This window comes from Pipra filicauda, unplaced genomic scaffold (genome assembly GCF_003945595.2).
Source record: "Pipra filicauda isolate LSUMZ 115617 unplaced genomic scaffold, ASM394559v2 scaffold347_size1265977_pilon, whole genome shotgun sequence".
Taxonomy (NCBI): Eukaryota; Metazoa; Chordata; class Aves; order Passeriformes; family Pipridae; genus Pipra; species Pipra filicauda.
In genome coordinates, this window is record NW_024104473.1 from 614,417 (window position 1) to 633,788 (window position 19,372).

Below are 19,372 nucleotides of genomic sequence, written 5' to 3' on the forward strand. Positions count from 1 at the left end.
GGTCAGACCAGCTCATAGAGAATCTCACATTGGTACCTCAGAAGGAAACAAGACCAAAATCTAATATTAAAAATGCATAAAGGACTGAAAATGAGCTGAGCATCAGCAGTTTCCACCCAGGCCTTGTTCCTCCTTTCAAGTCTCCTTTCCACAGAACAGGGAGAGTCGCATTAAACCCGGTGAGCCCTGCGACAGGCTCACGTGGTTACAGATGACAGGTCCACAGAGCCAAAAACCTTCTCCACCAGCTCTGGCCACTTGCAGCCCCTCCCACAGTGGGCACCCCCTTGTCCCCAGGCTCTCTGGGACAGATGCTTTGGGCCACCTGCACCAAGGGCTTTGCTCAGGAGGAGTCGCACGAGAGGGGCAGGGGACACAGCTCGCCACATGCTTCGTCAGCAGAAGATGGCACAGCTTCGTGGCCAAGGTGTTGGCACGTTGCCAAGCCTCCAGAGACGTGGCACTAGCCAGGACACTGCCGGGATCGCAGCCAGGCTGCTTTTCCAACCGGGGGATGGCGGCAGAAGGTGCTTCTCATTTTGTGTGAGAGTCAAAGGAAATTAATGACATAAAAAGCTGATGGCCCAGAAGGACAAATAAATCAGAGGGATGATCCATTTTAAAGGGGAGATACTAAAAGTAGCGCTAAGGAAGTCCCAAACTAAGCCCTGCTTAGTATCAAATCAGCTCAAGAAATAAGAACAAAAAGGCCACGCCGTCACGTGCCTGGTGCCCTTAGCTCTACCTGGTTTTAACAGGAATTACAGGTGCTGGTGGCAGCAGAGGAGCAGATGCAGGGCCTACATCCTGACCATCACCCCCCATTAATGCACACGGACACAGATGCTGAAGCTCCAAGGGAAACCAAGCCATAACCAGTTCTCTAGATGGGCTGCCCTGGCACAGTCCCAGGCTCACCCACTAGTCCCCATGGGATTTTCAGAACATCTTGATATTCAGGTGACCAATTTTCCATGCAAGTAAAAACCCATCGATCAGGGAAAACAGCAGAAGGATTCACTGATCACTTTGTGGAAATCTGAACATACCAGTGGGAGATATATCAGATCCAAATCCCTTCTTCTATAAACAGTAGTAGTAGGCAATGAACTGATTCTTCCATCGTGTGGCAGTTTGCCAAGGAAAAGGGTCAGTGTTAATCCATCAGGCAACAGAAACAATCACCATAAGGCTGAGTAGGGGCCTCACAGCCTGATAAATGCCATCAGGAGAGGAGCCTGCCCCGAGAGAAAGGCAGGAAAGGACAAAATATAAAAGAGGCTTCAGGAGAGACCACCCTGAGCTACTGTGCCATGGACAAATGAGAGAAGAAGGGACAAGATTAGAACAACAGGGATTCTTTTCAAGTCTGCCAGCTCTGACAAAAGAACCCCACATTCATGGCTAAGATTCAAGAGAGGACCCAGCATCAGCAATGAAGATGCAGTTAATCAAAGAGGGAACTCGTCCAAAGATCATTTTATATATTTGCATTACTGCACTTCACATCCTAACATGCAGTCCTTGACTGAAATCTAAGGGGCAAGCAATGAGCTGTGCAGGGGAAGACAGCATGGGAACTGGAGACTGGGGTTTTTTTCTTCTTTTGTTAACATCAGACTTCTAGAACTTCAACATCTTCAAAAGGTCAGGTTCATCTTCATGTAAAGTGACCTCCAAAAGGTTCCCACCTAACACCACTATGGTTAGGCAGAGGGGAAGTCTTCCCAGCCATCTGCCTAAAGCTTGCATTCCTCTGTTCCAAACAGCGGATGGATGACCCAGACTGGATCTGTTGGATTCCTAACAAGATCCAGAGGCCAGTGAAGCATGTGTAAAAGGGGAGTTAGCCCTGAGCAACAGGATGGCTCTAAAAGACAGAGCTCACATAAAGCAAAGTCAAGGGTATCTAAGCAGGAAAAGAACATGAAAACAAAATGAAATGAGGTCTTCAACTGACTTCCTGAAGATCCTATAAACTCTGCTTGTGTAGAAGGAGCAACATCTGTCATGAGGGTGGCAGTGAAATAAGGAGTGGACATTGTTCAGCCAGAACAATGAACATGTGGTGGGGGTATTCTCCCTGAGCTTTACGTAAGCCCTTGCGAGACTCTTACCCACAACCCCGTAAGCTGCTTTTCTTTCTCTTCTTTGGAGCTGTGAGAGGTTACAAAAGCCACCGAACCTGTCCTGCTGTGATCTGATCTAATCTGGCCTGGACTACTTGGCTTCCATGGAAAGACAAAGAAGACTTTAAAAACACAAGGCTTTGGGGAACAGGGCAGAGGAGAGGAGCTGTGCTGGACTGTTGGATTTAGCTCTTTGGAAGCACAGTACCTTTGGATTTTCTGGCACCCTTTAAAATGCTGTCCCCTTCCGAAACACTCCAAATGACCACCCAAAATAACCAATTTTGGCTGAAAATCTTGGCCTCATTTTCTGTATTTCCATCTCGTTAATGACCAAGGCTGAGTAAACGAGTACCAAGCTGTACTTGGCACTATCAGGTTCACAGATGCAGGTAGGATTTTAGACCCCCCTTGAAGAGAAGAGCGAGCTGTGGAATGATGACTAAGGCATCTAAGCACTGCCTCCATTCTCTGGGAAAAACCCCAAACCAGCCCCCTGCAAACAAACCTTGATTCCAAGGCTGCAGTCATAATTAAACACGTGTTTCATGGAAGGCGGCCGGAGCTGGGCTTCCCGGAAGGCCAAGCTGGTGCCAGCAGGGCACCAAGAAGGAATGCAAACACAAAGGCTCTCAACATCTCTCCAGCAGCAAACGCTTCCTTCAGGAAGTGCCTCGAGTTCCCTTTGTCCCCTCTCAGCCTCTATTGAAGTTTGCCCAGTGTTGTGCAACCAGACTAGGAACATCACCCGAAGGAAAGGAAGGGACGAAACCCCAGGAAGGCTGGGATGATGCCTGAACCAGCCTACAAACTACAGCCCTAGCACCAGTTTCCAGGTTAAGCTCAGCTCCAGCAGTTCTGCTAAGAGAAGGAAGGACATTCCTGTGTTACCCAGCCCCAGCTCAGGCAACATGACTGGATCTCCCCAACACATTTTGGGTTACCTTTTCATCTTAAATGTCCCAGAAAAATCCAGGAAGGGTCATTGGCACATCTGGGGCTCACAACTGATGACTGAGCAAAGGCTGTATCAGCTTTTCAATCTCCATGTGAACTGTTACATCCAGAGTTACTGTACCTTAAAAAAGCGCTGCTGGGCAGAGGAAGGTGGGAGCAGGCAGTCAAACAAGCCTAGACTTGAATCCTGAGTGAGAGAGTTGCTCCCATACAAGGCTGAAAGGCACCAAGTGAGACCCTCACCAAAATCAGTCTCACTGCCAGGTCAGAGAGCTGACGACCATTCCTAAATGGTTGGTCTTTTCCAAGTTAAATGATTCTGTGATTCTAAACCGATAGGAGCTGGAAAAAAGCCAGTCACTGTCAGAATGGTATGGAAACACCTTCCTTCACCTCGCACTGAGCATGTGTTGGCACAAAACTTATCATCACTGAAAAGAAAGCACCACCTCTCCCTCACCGCGGACCCACCACGCCAGCTATTGACGCAGCTGCTCCTCTCCATTTCTCCTGCCTGCACAGCCAACTTATCACTGCCTTGTATAAAGTCCATTTATCACCCTCTGAACTCAGATTGTAGCTTTTCTCACCCAGCACAGAGCAGGCAGGAATCAACACCTCCTCAGCCCACCCCGGCAACCCCAGAGCTAAGGCTGATTCCTGGCAGCAGAGGACAAACAAGGGCAGTGCCCAGAACAGTATCCCATGCAATGACCTGCTGGACACTGCCAAGAATAAGCAGCCTCCTGCAAAGTGCCATGGAGAATTAAAGCTGGAGAGAAAAAAAATCTGAAAATCTGAAATCTTTCATCCCGATGCTTCAAAGCTGGGAAGATCCAAACCACCCATCTTGTTTTCACTAGCTGTGTGGAGCAGCATTAGGTCCCAACCTGAGCCTGCCATTCCCGAGTTCATAGAATTCCAGATTGGTTTGGGTTGGAAGGGACCTTCAAGATCACCTCATTCCAATCCCCTGCCATGGGCAGGGACACCTTCCACTAGACCAGGTTGCTCCAAGCCCCATCCAACCAGGCCCTGGACACTGCCAGGGATTGGGCAGACACAGCTTCTCTGGGCAGCCTGTGCCAGGGCCTCACCACCCTCACAGGGAAGTTGTGCCAGCTGCTGTATGGAAAGAGAGCAAAAAGGCAGTGCCTGAGTCCTCCTCATTTGGCTTTTGCAGGAGCAAAGCCTGACTCAGCCTTACCAAAGCAAAATAGAGCCTCGTTTGTCTCCACACATAAATTAAAGGTACCAAAGAATACTAATGAAGTACACTCTGTGATCAGATTTTACCTGATTAATTTTTTAATCACATCTATTTTGGAAGCAATTAAAAACTCTGATATGAAACAGATCATGTGGTTATTTCTGAAAATGGAGGAGGTCTGCCTGCAGTCACGGATCAAAGACTGAGGGTGAGAGGAGAAAAAGAAATCAAGTAAGTGGGTAAATACAGCTCATTTATCCTACTGTCTGCACGCTGCTAATAAAGGTAAAGATGTTCACAGATATTTTTGCCCTTTTAACCTCTCTCCTCATTGATCCAACCATCCAGGACTAATCTTGGGCTTATGGCATCACACAGCTTTCTACCAGCAAAGCGCAATGACACAACCTGGTCAAGAATAGAAAGCAAGGAGGAGGAAAGTGCTAAAATGGAACAAGTAGTTATGGAATGTTGTTACAAAATCCATGGTTTAGCCTCGCTGCAGAGCTAGCAGCACAACAGTAAATCCCACAATGATAATAGGATCCAGGGAAAGTTTCCACTAGCAGCATACTTTCCTGAATTCACTCTTATAGCAGTGGTATCTTAGAGATGCTATCAAAACCTTTACTTTGCCCATCATTTGGAGGGTGGGACAGGTGTGCTGGTCCCTGTTTCCTACACGTGGAGCTGGAGTGCTCCTCGGGCTTTGCAGCAGTGGAGTTGTCAGACTTGAAACCCAGCATCCCCCACCCCACCACGGAGTCAGGGCGGCAGCGAGCCCGGGGGAAGTTACGCTTGGAGAGCCAAGAATACCTTATCTCAGAGGATAAGGTGGAGCTTTACTTTTCCCCTCTTGCAGAATCAGTTATTAAGTAATCTGTTTATGTCACACATACCAGCACTCCTCGCAGTGGCATTACAGCAGCACTGCGTTACCTTCAAGGAAAGGAACGCGCAGTGCTCTAAATGAATGGGAAGGGTTCTCTCGCACGGCTCAGGGCAGTGCCTCTTCCTCATTTCCCCCAGGAAATGCTTGCTTTCCTTCCACACTCTGCCCCAGACCTGGGCAGACCCCTCGTCTCGCCAGGTCATGTTTCTGGGCACCTCCAGCAAAGCAGCTCCTCCTAACTAAGGTGTACGGAACCTTCAGGGAGCCCTCCCGCCGAGACAGGCAGCAGGGAGTGGCTGTAGGGGGGCCATTTTCAAATGTCAACAGCCGATACCACAGCGACACATTCCAGCGTAGGACCAGGCTGAGGTGCCACCTGAGAGAGGCAGTAAACCCCCCCGGGAGCAGTGCCAGGGCCGCACTTCTGTCAGGTGTGGACAGTTTCTGTTAACGTTACGTTTACTTGGCAACTGTGCCACGCTGAAAAGGTCTCAAGAGCCTCCTGACCAGAAACACACGTTTCCCCCCCTCCTAAAAAAGCCAAGTCCTTCCCTCTCCCCCGCAGTGTTACATAATCAAATCAGTGGGTGACGTGGTCTTTCAGAGTTTCTATCTCCCTCCCACAGGCACAACCCGAGGGCATCACTGACCAAGCAAGGCACATTCCTCCCTTCTCCCCAAGAACACGCCAAAGAGGGATGCTCCAGGTGACAACTCCAAAATTCTGCGTTCACCTGTCTGGAATCAAACCGACTCACAAGCAGCAAAGGCAGCCTGGTTTCGAGGCACGTTATAATGCTTTGCTGAAGGGTTTTCCCTGTTCTCTCCTGCAAACTCCTGCAGCCAGGGAATCCCCAAGTTCGACTGCTCTATCACTACACCATCAGCTCTCTTCTCATAAAGGTTACAACTCCCCTTTCCCTCACAGAGGGTAAAGAAAACAGTCTCTCCACTCAAATTCAGTGAAATTAAATGAATGAAGAGCCTTCCTAAGAAATTCAATCAATACTGATAGTAAAAAAATACTTGGGAGAAGAATGGAAAGAAGAGGTAAGAGAGGCAAACAACTTCAGGATATGTACGTTGCTTCCTCATGAAAGTAGGCTAAAAGTATAAACTATCAGAAAAATAACACACACCTGGAGGTAACAATTCCCCTCGCTGTTATCTCCTTCTACAGAGGATGTAGCCCCTGAAAGCCTTTTAGAACAGCAGGTTGAAACCACAGCATGAAAGTGGGGCAGTAATGAAGGGCACTTTGGAGCTAACGGCTCCAGGCCTCCAGACAGATGCTCTCCTCCTTGAAAACACTCCCCTGGCAGTGCAGGAATCTAGCAGGGACTTAAAAGCATCTGCACCAAGTGTCAGCCAAAGGTCTGTACTCTGACGTGTTAGCCCTTCCACTGCATCTTAAACTGATCGAGGGCAGGGTTAGATTAGATATTAGGAAGAAATTCTTCCCTGTGAGGGTGGGGAGGCCCTGGCACAGGTTGCCCAGAGAAGCTGTGGCTGCCCCATCCCCGGAAGCGCTCCAGGCCAGGTTAGACGGGGCTTGGAGCAACCTGGGCTAGTGGAAGGTGTCCCTGCCCATGGCAGGGGATGGGAATCAGATGATCTTTAAGGTCCCTTCCAAGTCAGAGCGCTATGAGTCTACAATTCATTCCAGGGAATTAGCTGGCTACACAGCTCCGAGGCTCTCCACAGGCTCAGCCGAGCAGCTCCAGCTCCAGAGGCCTGTCGTGTGCAATTAGACATACTTGTTTTACCTCCTCTCCTCCTTCCCCCAGCTAAGAGATGCAACTGGTCTCTTAGCCCAACTAAACCAAACGAGGATATGCACATTGGAAACATGGGATATAAACACACCACTGCTGCATTAACCACAAGTTTTTCACAGCCCCTGCAGACAGTCAAAAGGACCCTCCTACACTCCTCGTCACCAATAACCACTTCTGTTATATTCCTGGAGTGTCACACATGGGCAACACACACCACAACAGCATGTGGCAACATTTAAGACAATAAAACATGAGAAATATTCTCCCTCTCTCCCCTCTCAAGTGGTTTTGCTGTGCCAAAGTGCCAATTATTCCAGCAGCAAAAGGCTAATACAAACCCGACCCTGCAGACAGCAAATGGCCTCATTAAATACAACATGATGATTTATAGCAACTCAGCACAGATTACTTCATCCCAGAGAGCAAGAAAACAGGTTTTTCGTGGAAAGGACTTGCTTGGTTTGCTGGAAGTGTTCTAACTCCTCTTCTTGGAGATTATTTTCTCTCCTACTGTTGGATCCTCTCCTGCCCATTACCAGTGACAATGACATGCCTGTAACCCTACACCTTTCAAAGCATTTTCAACCTAAAACCCATAGGCATTTGTTTGCAAATAAAGGAATTAGAATAAATTATATCTTCAAGTCAGGAGGAGAAGGATAGTGCTGCGAGGTGACATCCTTTCCTTTCCAGTAGAGTCCTACCCTATCATGCTCCCTTCCTTCTCCCTAGTTTATCAAGCCCATGGTCAACTGATCCTCAGAAAATGAGAAAAAGAGAATTTGCTGCAAATAATTCACTCCTATCAGCTTCAGAATTTTCCAGGAACAACCTCAAAGTAAACTCCTTTACATTCCTTTCACCTTTGAGATTTCACAACATTTTCAGAGAGAAAAAACCCACACTTCCAAAGGAGTCTACTCTTTCCCTAAAAAACAGAGGAAATTGTTTGCTCTGTTAAAAAGTTCTCCCTCAAGGGAAAACCCTTTTCTTTATGCCTCTCGAGCTCAGAGGATAACCCAGGCAAATGTCCACCCCAACACTCAGTACAAATTCTGCTGCTTTTTCCACTTGGCTTCTCCACCTGCCTCTGTACTCCTGCACTCCCCAGGGCAGCAGTGATAGGCAAGGGTTGCCAAAACTCTATTCCCAGAGGAAAGCAAAGCAAACAGCTCAGGTGTCTCACAGCCCCTGTACAAGACACAGCGAACAGGACTTTGGGGGCAGCGGCAGTGGCACATGCGACAATGTTCGCTCCTGAACCGAAAGAGAGGATTTCTTTAGAAAGCCAGTTCTGCCCCGACCAAGTTTACTCGTGTTTCACTCAGTTTTATGTGCGTGTAGGATTCCCTGCCCATCCTACATACAAACACCACAGCAAAGGCACCCTTCCTCCCCAGCAGTCCGAGTCTCTTACCTTCCACTTCTTCTTCATCACATACATGTTTAAGGAAGGAAGCCCCTCTATCCAGTACTGCCTCGTCCTCCATCCTATAGTAATAGAAAAGAAAAAAGGAATGCTCAGACTTCTCCTGGAGGGAGCTGTTCGAACCAGCCCAGGTCCTGGGCAGGTTAACTTGCAAGCTGTTGTTCATGTTCCTGTGGGCACTCCTGTCCTCCTTCCAGTGCCTGCTGTTTCTTCATAGAGCTCCTTTCACATGGCGTTTGCTCTAAGCTGGCCTCACGTAGCTCGAATTCTGACCTTGAGAGGACATCAGCGGTGACAGGTGTGAGCAAGGTAATCCCAGCTACAAGTCTTTGGGGGTTTTCCTGTTTCTTGTGTTGGGGCTTTTTTTTCCCCCAACCAGGCAGGTTGGGGGTTGTCTATGCAATAGCCAAGAGTTTGTGGAATTCCAGCTTCCCTGTCAAGCTCTCCTGGCAGGCGGCAGCGGCTGGGCCGCGTCCGGAGGCGAGCGGGCACCACGGACACGGACACACGTTCCACTGCACAGCCTGGCTCCGGCCAGCCCCTTAATACCAGCACAGCACACTTGTCTGCTGGGAGCCCAGCTTTGTGTCACATGCTGGCCTTACAGAAATCTGACATATGAGGATTATCCTGAGACCGAGCTACAGTAAGTCAGACCATCACAGCAGTCATTTATGTGTGTCACCCATTCATTCATCCATTTGGGGAAGGGTTTTAGTAGTTGCCCTTCCTTCCCCTCCCCTTTTCCCTCCACCTCTGATCCGTTTCTGTGGACAAGAGAGACTCCTAATTCCACGCCTCGGCCATTGCTGTGCTCCTGCAGCGCTGCCCAGAGCTCCTGCTGCTGCTTCCCCCACAAAATCAGACCCTGCCCACTCTCCAAGGGTACGTCTGCAAATCCACTCTTGACAAGCAAACACAAAAATAATAAAATAATAATAAAAAAACAAATTGGAGCTGTGTTAAATAATCTCCTTAGAGGCTAAGCACACATTTGCTGCTCACTGCTGGGCAGTCGCTGGGGGAGCTTTCTATGCAAATACAACTGGGATGGTAACCTGTTTTCCTACCAAAAAACAGGCACAAAACACCTTTTCCTTATATTCCCTTGGTAGAATAGAGACAAACTCAATCCAGAAAGAGACAAGGCCTTCAAAACTTCTTCTCATCCATATTGCTTCCATGCAAGATCCTCCAAAAGCAGTAGTAGCAAACATTTAATTTTACAATTGTTTTAAGAGAATATTCAAATTCACGAGTGTAAAACTTGAACAGATGAATACCAAGAAGGCAGAATGCCTTAGGGTGTCTAACTTGCATGCCAACACCTACTTGAATAGAAAGTAAAAAATAAAAGATAAAAAATAAAACTCAATCACAAAAGAAACAGAGTCCCATTTTCTGAGCAGTAGCTCTGAGCCACCTCTGCCAAGTTTTCCTCCACCCAAAATGCCTTTACTAACCCACCACTGGTCTCATCCTTGGCTCTCAGTCTGCAGCTGAACTCCCAAAAACAAGTCTCAAATCTGTCACAGATAAAAAAACAGTGAAGAAAAATGGGTCAGATTCAAACCCACTACCAAAGCCTATGGAAATACACATTTTTCATTTGGATTATTGGATGGCAATAAAGCACCGTACCCAAAACCATATGTGAGCACCAGCCCCCAGGTTTAAGTCCAGTCCACACCCAGCTCCCCTTCGCACAGGCTGCTCCTGCCCGAATCCCAGAAGCCAGAGGATTTCCAGCAGAAATTTCCCTGAGCTAGGAAAGGTGCCATTCCCCAAGCAGCTGCTGCTGGGCACGGAGGGGTGGGACGTGCTCCCTGCCAGCACAGCACGCCAAGCCAGCACTCAGGCACACACCAGCCTCCCCTGAAAGCTCCAGCTCTTCACTCAATTATTCAAGACTATTTATGCATCTTTTCTGAGGCAACAAAAGGGAACATATTCCATGGATGCCCTTGCCTGTTTGCAACGGTTGTGAAGGCACAACCCAATATTTTTCTTTTTATTTTATCATTTTTTCCCACAAAGCAGCACAGTAGCAGCTTGCTATAAACACAACTGGAAACATCTGGAACAGATGGGACTGGATTTCCAGACACAACACAAACCGCAGGCGCTTTATTCCCAAGTTAAGTCTGTTCTTACCCCGGGATTCACCTCTCTTCCCCGAGCATGGACACATATGCAGGGGACATACATGTATAATGCACCTGTGTATCCCACAGCCCTCCCAAACACTGTGTCCCAAGGCCAGTTCCTCTGTCATAGGCAGCATCGGCCCAGGCATGGGGCAACTGAGAATCTACAGTCTGGTAGAGGGGAAAAAGGGAAAGGAAGGGAGCAATTTCCACTGCCTGCGAGGGGTACGGTGCTGAGAGTTCACAGGTGCCATCCCCTTGCTGAAATGTCTGCCCACAACAGCAGAGCATCCTCCCAGGGTCACCCTGCCGGGCACCGAGCACCCACAGCAGCGGGAATGGCCCCCTTGCTCCCAGGAACGGCACCTGGAATGGGTTTATCGCATTTAACAGCCACGCTTTCTAGCCCCAGAGGGTTGGAAAACTGCTTAGGACACACTGCAAGGCTGGTGCTTTCCCTGAAACACGGATCTGAAGGAGCTGGGGGGTTTTAGAGGGCCAGGAATAGAGCTTGTGTTGCCTTGGCACGGCGCCCCGGCTCTAATCCGCAGGAGTTTGGTGATTAGACTCCGAGTGTCACCCTCCTTGACTTGGTCTTTTCTGCCCTTCTCAAATTAACACAGCATTTCTGCGGGCCAAAATCTAGCAAGAAAACATCCTTTACCAATTTGCACGGGGAAACTGCCTCAGCCCCCTGGAATTCTTCAAATACCATGAAATGGGAGTTGCAGAAACTTTACCAAAAAAAAATAAAAAATCACATGAAACAACAAGAAAATCTTCAGTTGGGTCTCTAGGGGAAAACTGGCAGAGTCCTGTCAGTGAAGCACCTCAGCAAGACCAGATATTGTCACCATCCCATGAAAGGATATATGGAGAGAAAAAAGGGTGGAAGTAATTTTAGGGTCTCTGAGAGGAGATATGCCTTCAGCTAAGTCTGGTTTACCAGCTCTTTGTCGTAAGTAAAGGGACATTCAGGCACTTCTCATCTAGATTCACATCCTCGTGACTGCTACTGAACATTTTGCAAACAAATCTAAAAAAAAAATAATCAAAAAAATACTGGGTTTCTATTTTCAGGGTCTAGATCTGACAGAATACACTCCAGTGAAAAAACACGAGCTGCTTGAGTAACTGGCCTCTCCGAGCCAACGATTAGATCGGTGCCAAATATTTTTAGACATGATGTTATGTGTCAATAGGGTTTGAACGAGAGTCACACACAGCCTACCCGGCACAGCAGCAACTCGGATCTGCAGAGCACCAGCAGATACAGCTCACAGAAATATTCCGCCAGACTGCTCGGAAAGAACAAGACCAGCTTAGTACTAACAGGGATCCTGGACTTCCTAATGGCTGCATTCATCTGCCAGCATTTGTTTTGCTCCTCACATCAGGAAGTCTTTCCGCAGGTCTCTGCGCTGCAGCACCAAACACTTGCAAGGCATTTTCCAAGTAGCAAGTAACCTCGGAGTTCCTGTTCCCGGTGCTACTCGAGGCCAGCCCCAGCTCCCCCGGGAGATGGAGTGCTGCCACCGCCCGGCTGCACAGCTCTGGAGCCGTGGAACTCGGGGATTGAGGGCAGGAGAGAGGGAAAGTGGTGTTTGGCGTAAATAAAGAAGGACTGATGTGGCAACACGAGTTGTTGCGCTGAGTTACAACTCGCTGGAGTGAATAAACGCCTAACAGAGCTGGGGAGCACAAGGGGAGAGTTACTGCTCACTGATAAGCTTTTATGATTCTGCCCATTTCCAACGGCTTTTGCAATCAGGAAGAAACTGCAGCAAACTCCAGATCCCACGAGGAAAAAGAAACAGAGCCAGTTCCGTAACTGAAGCACTGTAACGCAGAGCCACGTGAAAGTCACATTAAAGAGCAACCACACGAGCCGGGGCGTGGAGTGGGGCAAGGGCTGAGGGGAGAGGGAGAGCATCAGGTCACGGAGCAGCAGTGCCAGCAGCTCCTGTGCCACAGTTCTGCCTGGCAGCTGTGGGGAAGCTGTCCACACTCCTGGGAAAGGCAAAGGCAAATCGGATCCTCCTGCGTGTGCAGAATCGACCACCCTCGTCTGCTTCACTGAGCCCAGCACCAGTGACCTGTTAAGATTTTTTCCCTCAGAAAACTGCTGTGCATAAAGTGGAGTGGGAGCATGTGGACAGGGATGCTGGGGAGAAGAGACAAACCCAAGCAAACAGTGCACTGGGGATCATGGGTTGAGCTCTTTGGCAGGTCCCAAATCCCACAAGGATTACACCTGAATCCACACAGAGACTACTTCCCCTCACCACGTAGCTCCCAAACACAAAAGGGGAGACTGCTCCAGTAAGGAACACCCACAGCCCCACACTGCTCCCCACAGGCAGAACCAACACTACTTGTGATGAGCAACATCATCCAACCTTCGACTACAGAGGGACCAGCATAACCATTGGCCAGACCCGGAGTGTCCCTCAGATGGCACCTGGACCTGAGCAGGTTGAAGTGCCACCAAAGGCTTTCCTGTCAGTGACGGCCGGTGCCTTTACCAAGCCACTCGGGTTAGATGCCGAGTGTGCATCCCAAAGGGAATGAGTCAGCCAGCCAAACAGGCTGCTTCTGTCAGCGGGCTGCACAGAGACAGAGATAACACTATTCCTTTTCTCTGCAACCTGTGAAGCATTCGGATACTGCAATTGTAGCGGCCAAATAAACAGGAAACCAAGGAGGAGACTTGGTCCCAGCTGATGCTCTCACAGCCCATACGCAAACGCTCGAATAAACAGACCGAATGCGACCCATTCCTTCTTAGGGCCCTGATGTGTTTTGGTTTTCTCACATACTTGCATATGGGCCCTATCACACAGAAAAAATGAGCTTCTGACTATACTCAGCGTGGCCTGGTTGATGCACTTTTGGAACACGTTGCCAAATTTATCTTGGATGCATTTTCCCCTGTCAGCTCTAAAGCAGCATTTATTTACAAGCTTTCTCAGCAAAAAGCTATACTCACCCCGAGCAGGGCAGGACAGAATCCCCTGCTTTCTGCACAAAGAACCTGCACTGCAGTATTTATACACCAAATAAATTCCCAATTAAGTCACCTCATTAGGTGAAATGTTTCCCTCTACAGAGGCGTTCTCAGGGATTGAAACTAAGTCCCATGATAGGATTTAAATACGACTCTCAGTTCTTGACTAAATCTTGTTTTCAAAAACTCTTACAGACTGGAACGTCAAGAACTCTTTAAAGTTTATCTCAACTCACAGGTGAAGCCTGAGAGAGCACCTTCCTGAAACCGAAGTGAGAATCATTTGCGTCTGTGTTGACAAAATAAGTTTATCATTTGGATTTCAATTTTAATCCCTTACAACTTTGCAAGAATTTTTCAGGTTGGATACGTTCCAAAAATGAAGTAACTCCTAGGAAAAGCAATTAAGAGCAAATGAAGTTGCAGTTTTCTTGTGCACAAACAATAAAGTAACACTATCAAAACACAGGAAAATACAGGGAGAACACTGGCACTGGATGCTGGGGCAGGTGTAACAGTTGAAGTCTTTGTTTCATTATGTTTAGATTACTTACCATAAAATGACATAACTCTTTAAAAGCTGATAAAGTCAGCTGCCTCTTTGTTTTCATTTCCTTCTCCTCAAGGAAACCATGGAGTTGGAACTGGAGACTCAGCAAAGAGAAGGCTGTACTGCACAATTCACGTGGGAATTGTAGGATCTCAGTGCGAGTCCCTCTCCAGCGGGACGGGGTGAACCTCTGCTGCTGAGCACCTGGTTCCTGCCACATCCCACATCCATCTGCTACACTTCATGTAGCTACAGCCAGGAAAAGGTACAGAGACACCCTGAAAGGAATTCTGGCTCGCACTTCCGCAGGAGCTTTGTGAGATGGAATCAAATGGGATGAATCCACAGGAAGAAGTGATTTCAGACTGCAAATATTATGAATATATCTGTTTGAGGATAACATAAACCAGACATTTTTCACAGCTTAATTTTCTGCAAAGCATGAAATAGAAATAATAAAAAAAAGCTTTCTCTAGAGGCAGAATGTCAGGTTTTATACCCACAAGCAGTAGTGGATTTTTCCTAAAAATTATTATTTCAAGCCACCCTGTGGCATCTGATCTATTTTTTGCTATTTATTACCGTGACAATGTCATGTCCTGCGACATTTTTGTTACAGTTTTATGCCTTGGAGACAACTTCTTACTCGACCCTGTGTCTGTTTGAAACCAGCTCCGGTTTATAAAGTAGCAGTTCCTTGTTCCAGCCTGGTGTTAAGAGCTCTTTTCAGGGAATCTGTGCCTACATGTGTGGTGTCATAGAACCGGGAACCATCACAAGCGTGCATCTGACATCAGCTCAGCACACAATTTTCAAAGTACAGAATAGCCAGGAGATATGGATACACCTACGTAGAAACCTGGACAAAGAAACAGCAACTGTGGGAATTTTTTTCCAGCATCTACCACGTATTGCCCACCCAGAGACTCCAAAAGCAAGGTATGGGAAGCCTGGCCCAGAGGCAGATTTCCATCTGTAAAAGAGGATGTTAGAGCTCGGTCCTGCCTTTAAAAGAACAAGGCTATCTGGAATGGGAGGTGCTGGGTTTAAGTCCATTAACCACTGAGCAAAGGAACAGGCAGTGTGTACAATGCGGGGTGGGGCAGCGCGTCACTGGCACCACTCACCCAGGACTGCTTTTCTCCAGGGAAAACAACCCGGCATGCTCAATCCTGGCTTCCCAGCAAGCAGCTCCTGCACCTTCCTGTGACTGCTTTGCGGGGGAAAAGTTCTCCATAGTGATCACCCCCAGCACAACCCACAAAACGTGTGAGACCAGCTCATAGCTTAATTTCACTTCTGTAATTACAGTTTGGAGCTTTTCCCTTCCCTCAGGCTTCAGACTTTGAAATGCTCAACTCCTAGAGTTGTGCCTTGTCCCATCACCTCCCCAGTCACCTCTGAGATGGTGAAGTCACTCTAAAAGCATCACAAAGCTCTGGACCACCGATGGCAACACGGGTACAGAGAGAGTGTGCTGGTTTCCTGCTGTGAGGAGGACAGGCAAGGCCTGATCCAGCACAAAGCTCGGCTGGCAGAGGCAGAAAGCCTGTTGTATAAAACATTTTGGACATATCTGAAGCAGCCAAGGGAGCTAATGCTCTCTCAGCACTTCCCAGAGTGCAGGCGCAGCATTTCTCATCCAATTCCAAGTGTTCTGACGTGAGACGTGGTTTCACGATATGCTGGTTTCAAAAACATAATCCAGTATAAAGGATATTTTTAACAGGGATGATTTCAGGAAACTGCTTCACCACTTCCACAGGCAGGAAATTCTCCAAGTTCGCTTATTGCCAAGTCCTGCAAACTTTACCTGGTTACTAGACGACAGCCTTCGGAAAACCTGCAATATTTCCATGTTGGAGCAATTACTCCAAAGTAAGATGGGACATGATATGACTTGAGCTCACATCCACAGGGGATGTGATCAGAGCACGCAGGTGTAAAACTAAACCAGAAGGTCATACCTACCAAAACCAAATGCCAGCACACACACACATGACTCAAGCAGAGGAAAAAACTTCTCCAAAAATATCAGACAAGCAAGAAAACCAGTGGGCTTTCAACCTCATCCTCACGTGGGTGCCAGCTGCTCATCTGGAAGACTTTATAGCGACGGTTCCCTGGGGTGACAAGACAAAGTCTCTGCTGAGGAAGGTCACTGGCATCAGTCCCGGTGCATGCATCAAACGCTAATTTAATAACAGTCACTCAAAACTAATGCAGACCTGAGAGCCAGAAACGCAAACAGCCAACTTTCAAACTAAACTCCCTTCTTGCCTCCACTGGCTGCACTGGGAAGTAAAAAAAAAAAAAAAATAAATGAGAAAAAATAAAACACAAAACCCAGCAAAACCCAAAAATATAATTAAAAAAACCCCCACAAAACCACAAGCCAGTGGAAGTTTACTGAAGATGAAGAAACAACATTTCCGGAGAGAAGGGAGAGAAATGCAAACCCAAGTTATTTTAAAGTCATCTGAGACTAAACTGAAATAAAGAATTTCATCACTTCCACCAATTTAGGCTCCAGTCAGAAGAAAGTCACAGCCCACAGCAGCACAGACCCAGGGAGCCGTTCTGTCTCCCAGGAGTGCCAAGTGCTCACCAAAACACTGATTACACAAGCCACAGGGCTCAAGGGATGCTGGTCCCTCACGAGTGACACCCACGAGGATCACTCAGCACAAACACGACTCCAAGTGACAACTGCCTTCTCTGCACGGCCACAGATCCTGCTCCAGGAGAGCATGTGCCGTGCCTTCTGGGGGCTGTGACCGCGCTGTTGTGATAACACCACGTATGTGTGGTCCCTGGCTACCGCTAACCAGACTCGCACCCACAGGCAGGAAAACTTTCACTCCTCAAAATTTCATGTCATAATATTGGAGGGGCAGGTTGGTAGGAAACCGCTGTAACAGAGCACTGGTAGTCACCGGGATAAAAGACAGTCTGAGGGAGCCTCACTGCCATGGCCACCAGCCCGCAGAGAGCTCATCCACACAGTCCCACCCTTGGCAGCACCTGCAGAGAAAGCAAAGGGGGATTTTTGTAAACTTTGGAGCACAGAGCAAAGCACCACCTGCGGGTGCCCTCGCCTGTCCGTGCACTCAGCTGGTGAGAGCAACACATCACGGTGACCCACTTGTCACCTCGCCCTCGACGGGTGATGCCAGTGAGGAGCGGCCCGAGCCCGTGATCTTTACACTTGGCCCTGCAGACCAATTAATTAGTCATTAATAAGAGGCTGGTCCAGAGCAGGCGGGGGCACATGATTGCGTTCTCGCCGCATTAGTCAGCGGACAGAGCGATACGGGTTCCTTCACCAGGACACCAACTCAAACGTGAGGAACATGATGCAGCATAAAAGCAGAGTGGTATGAGCAGACAACACATGGCCCTGCATAAAGGCAATGCATTTAGAAATGTTCAACTCACCTCACCAGCAAAATGTGTTTGCTGCTGGGCTGGTATTTTGCTTCATGGGAGAGTCGTGATCTTAGTTTGGTTCTCAGTGCCCTAAAGTTGGATTTACAGCATCCTCCAACCACAGCCAAGAGTGCAGAACCCAAGTGCTGAGCAGGCAACTCCCAAGTTTTAACAAGACTGTCCTCTACGTGACATCCATTTAAGGGCAGCTCAAAATAGACTTACTCGTATCAGCCTAAAACAAGACTGTGAAGAAAACAACAGCCCGAGAGCTGAAAAGTAGTTTCTTGCCAGAAAGTGTTCACAGCTACTTCTTGTGAACTCCTTCCTTGTGATCCATCGCTGTGGAAGAACAATTCCTCCAAAGCAGGAGGTCTGGGTCCTCCAAAGTAACCTAAACACTAATGTAATGACTAATGAGCTTGGACAGAACACCAAGCAGACTTCTGCAAGACAAGAGAAAATGAGATTTTAGCATTGGTATTTCTTTCAGACAATGTCTGGAAAACTTCATCCACTCAAGGAAAGGACTTTGAAAGAAATCATTCTTCTGGAGAGAAAAAAAATTAAAAATTAAGACCACTTGCATCTTCTTTTTCCAGAGGAAGGGTACTCAGACCCCTCTGCAGCCACTCAAGCAAGTTTGTCACTGGAATGAGCTCCTCTCCCGGTATGGCAACTAGCTCCTTCTGACTCCAGAGCACTAGTCCATAAACATGAACTTCCCAGACATCCTTCAAATGTTCTCTTCACATTTCCCAGGTTCCTCTACAACTCAGCCCTTTACCCCCATGAGGGTTTCAAGCCATGGTGTTTTAATACAAGCAAGATCCATAAAAAATTACTTTATAGCTCCCTCATCCTCTTTGCTCTTCTTTGGGAACTCTGTATAGAGCAAGAGTTGCTACTTCTGTTTTAGGAACTATAAACTCAAAGGCATCTTCAAGAACCACAGGTTGATGCTAACACACTGTGCCAGTTTGTCTGGGGTACAGCCCCAGTTACTGCCCTGGGAGAGAGCAGCAGCGCCCGGTTGCCAGCTGGGGTTAAACCAGGACAGTCGCTTCGGCGCCCAATGTGGGGCACGAAGGGTTCAAAATAACGACAGATCTGACTGGAATGTGCTGGATGGAATTTATAGCTGTTATTGCCCTATGGCTATTAATCAGCAGGCTCTGTGCTTGCCATGGGCACCTGTGTGCTGGAGCCTAGAGCTCATCAGGGGCCGCCTCTGCTTTCGGTGCTCACCCGCGCTGCCTTATCACCTCGCTGTGCTGGGCCTGGGAACGCTCCGATAACAGCAACGACAACGCGGCCGCGCTGGGCCGGGGCCAGGGCACGGCTGCTCAACTGGGCAGGCTGGTACTCCAGTGGGAACTTGAGTCCATGGGCTGTGACCTGTGGATGAGTACTGCAGGAGCAGGACACCCCGAAGGGTAAGTCCGTGCTGGAGAAGGTTCATCTCAAAGCATCTGGCCACCTTGAAGCATCAGTGGCTGTGCATGAGGTCACCCCGGAGCGCCTCAAAACTTGGGTTAATCACCCACCGTCTGCTTTCACCCTCTTTTCCCCGTGCACCTGCCTAAGACACTGCAGACAGCCATTCTTTGGGAAGAAACCTCAGGAAAACAACTTGTCATAACTGGTCTGAAACAGCTGGTTTGCTTTGTTATAGATAATTCATAAAAGCACAACAGGACAAAGCAATTTTCACGCTCCTTTTTTAAGCTGTCAGGGCCAAGGAAATGTTTTGCTGACGTAATGATTCAAAAAGTAAATAAATAAATAAAAGATGAAAAGCCGCTCTGCAGTCTGGCATTTCAGGTGTGGCCACAAAACAATTC

General features: G+C 48.1%; 1 protein-coding gene across 3 annotated transcripts in view; it reads right to left on the reverse strand.

The window, feature by feature from the left end:
- Window positions 1-19,372, reverse strand: part of SLC4A4 (solute carrier family 4 member 4) — a 133,326-nt gene that overhangs the window by 83,467 nt on the left and 30,487 nt on the right. For all 3 annotated transcript variants that reach the window (XM_039384337.1, XM_039384335.1, XM_039384336.1), the window contains exon 2: window positions 8,384-8,457. In XM_039384337.1, the coding sequence (XP_039240271.1) occupies window positions 8,384-8,457 (74 nt within the window). The remainder of the gene's footprint in view (window positions 1-8,383; window positions 8,458-19,372) is intronic.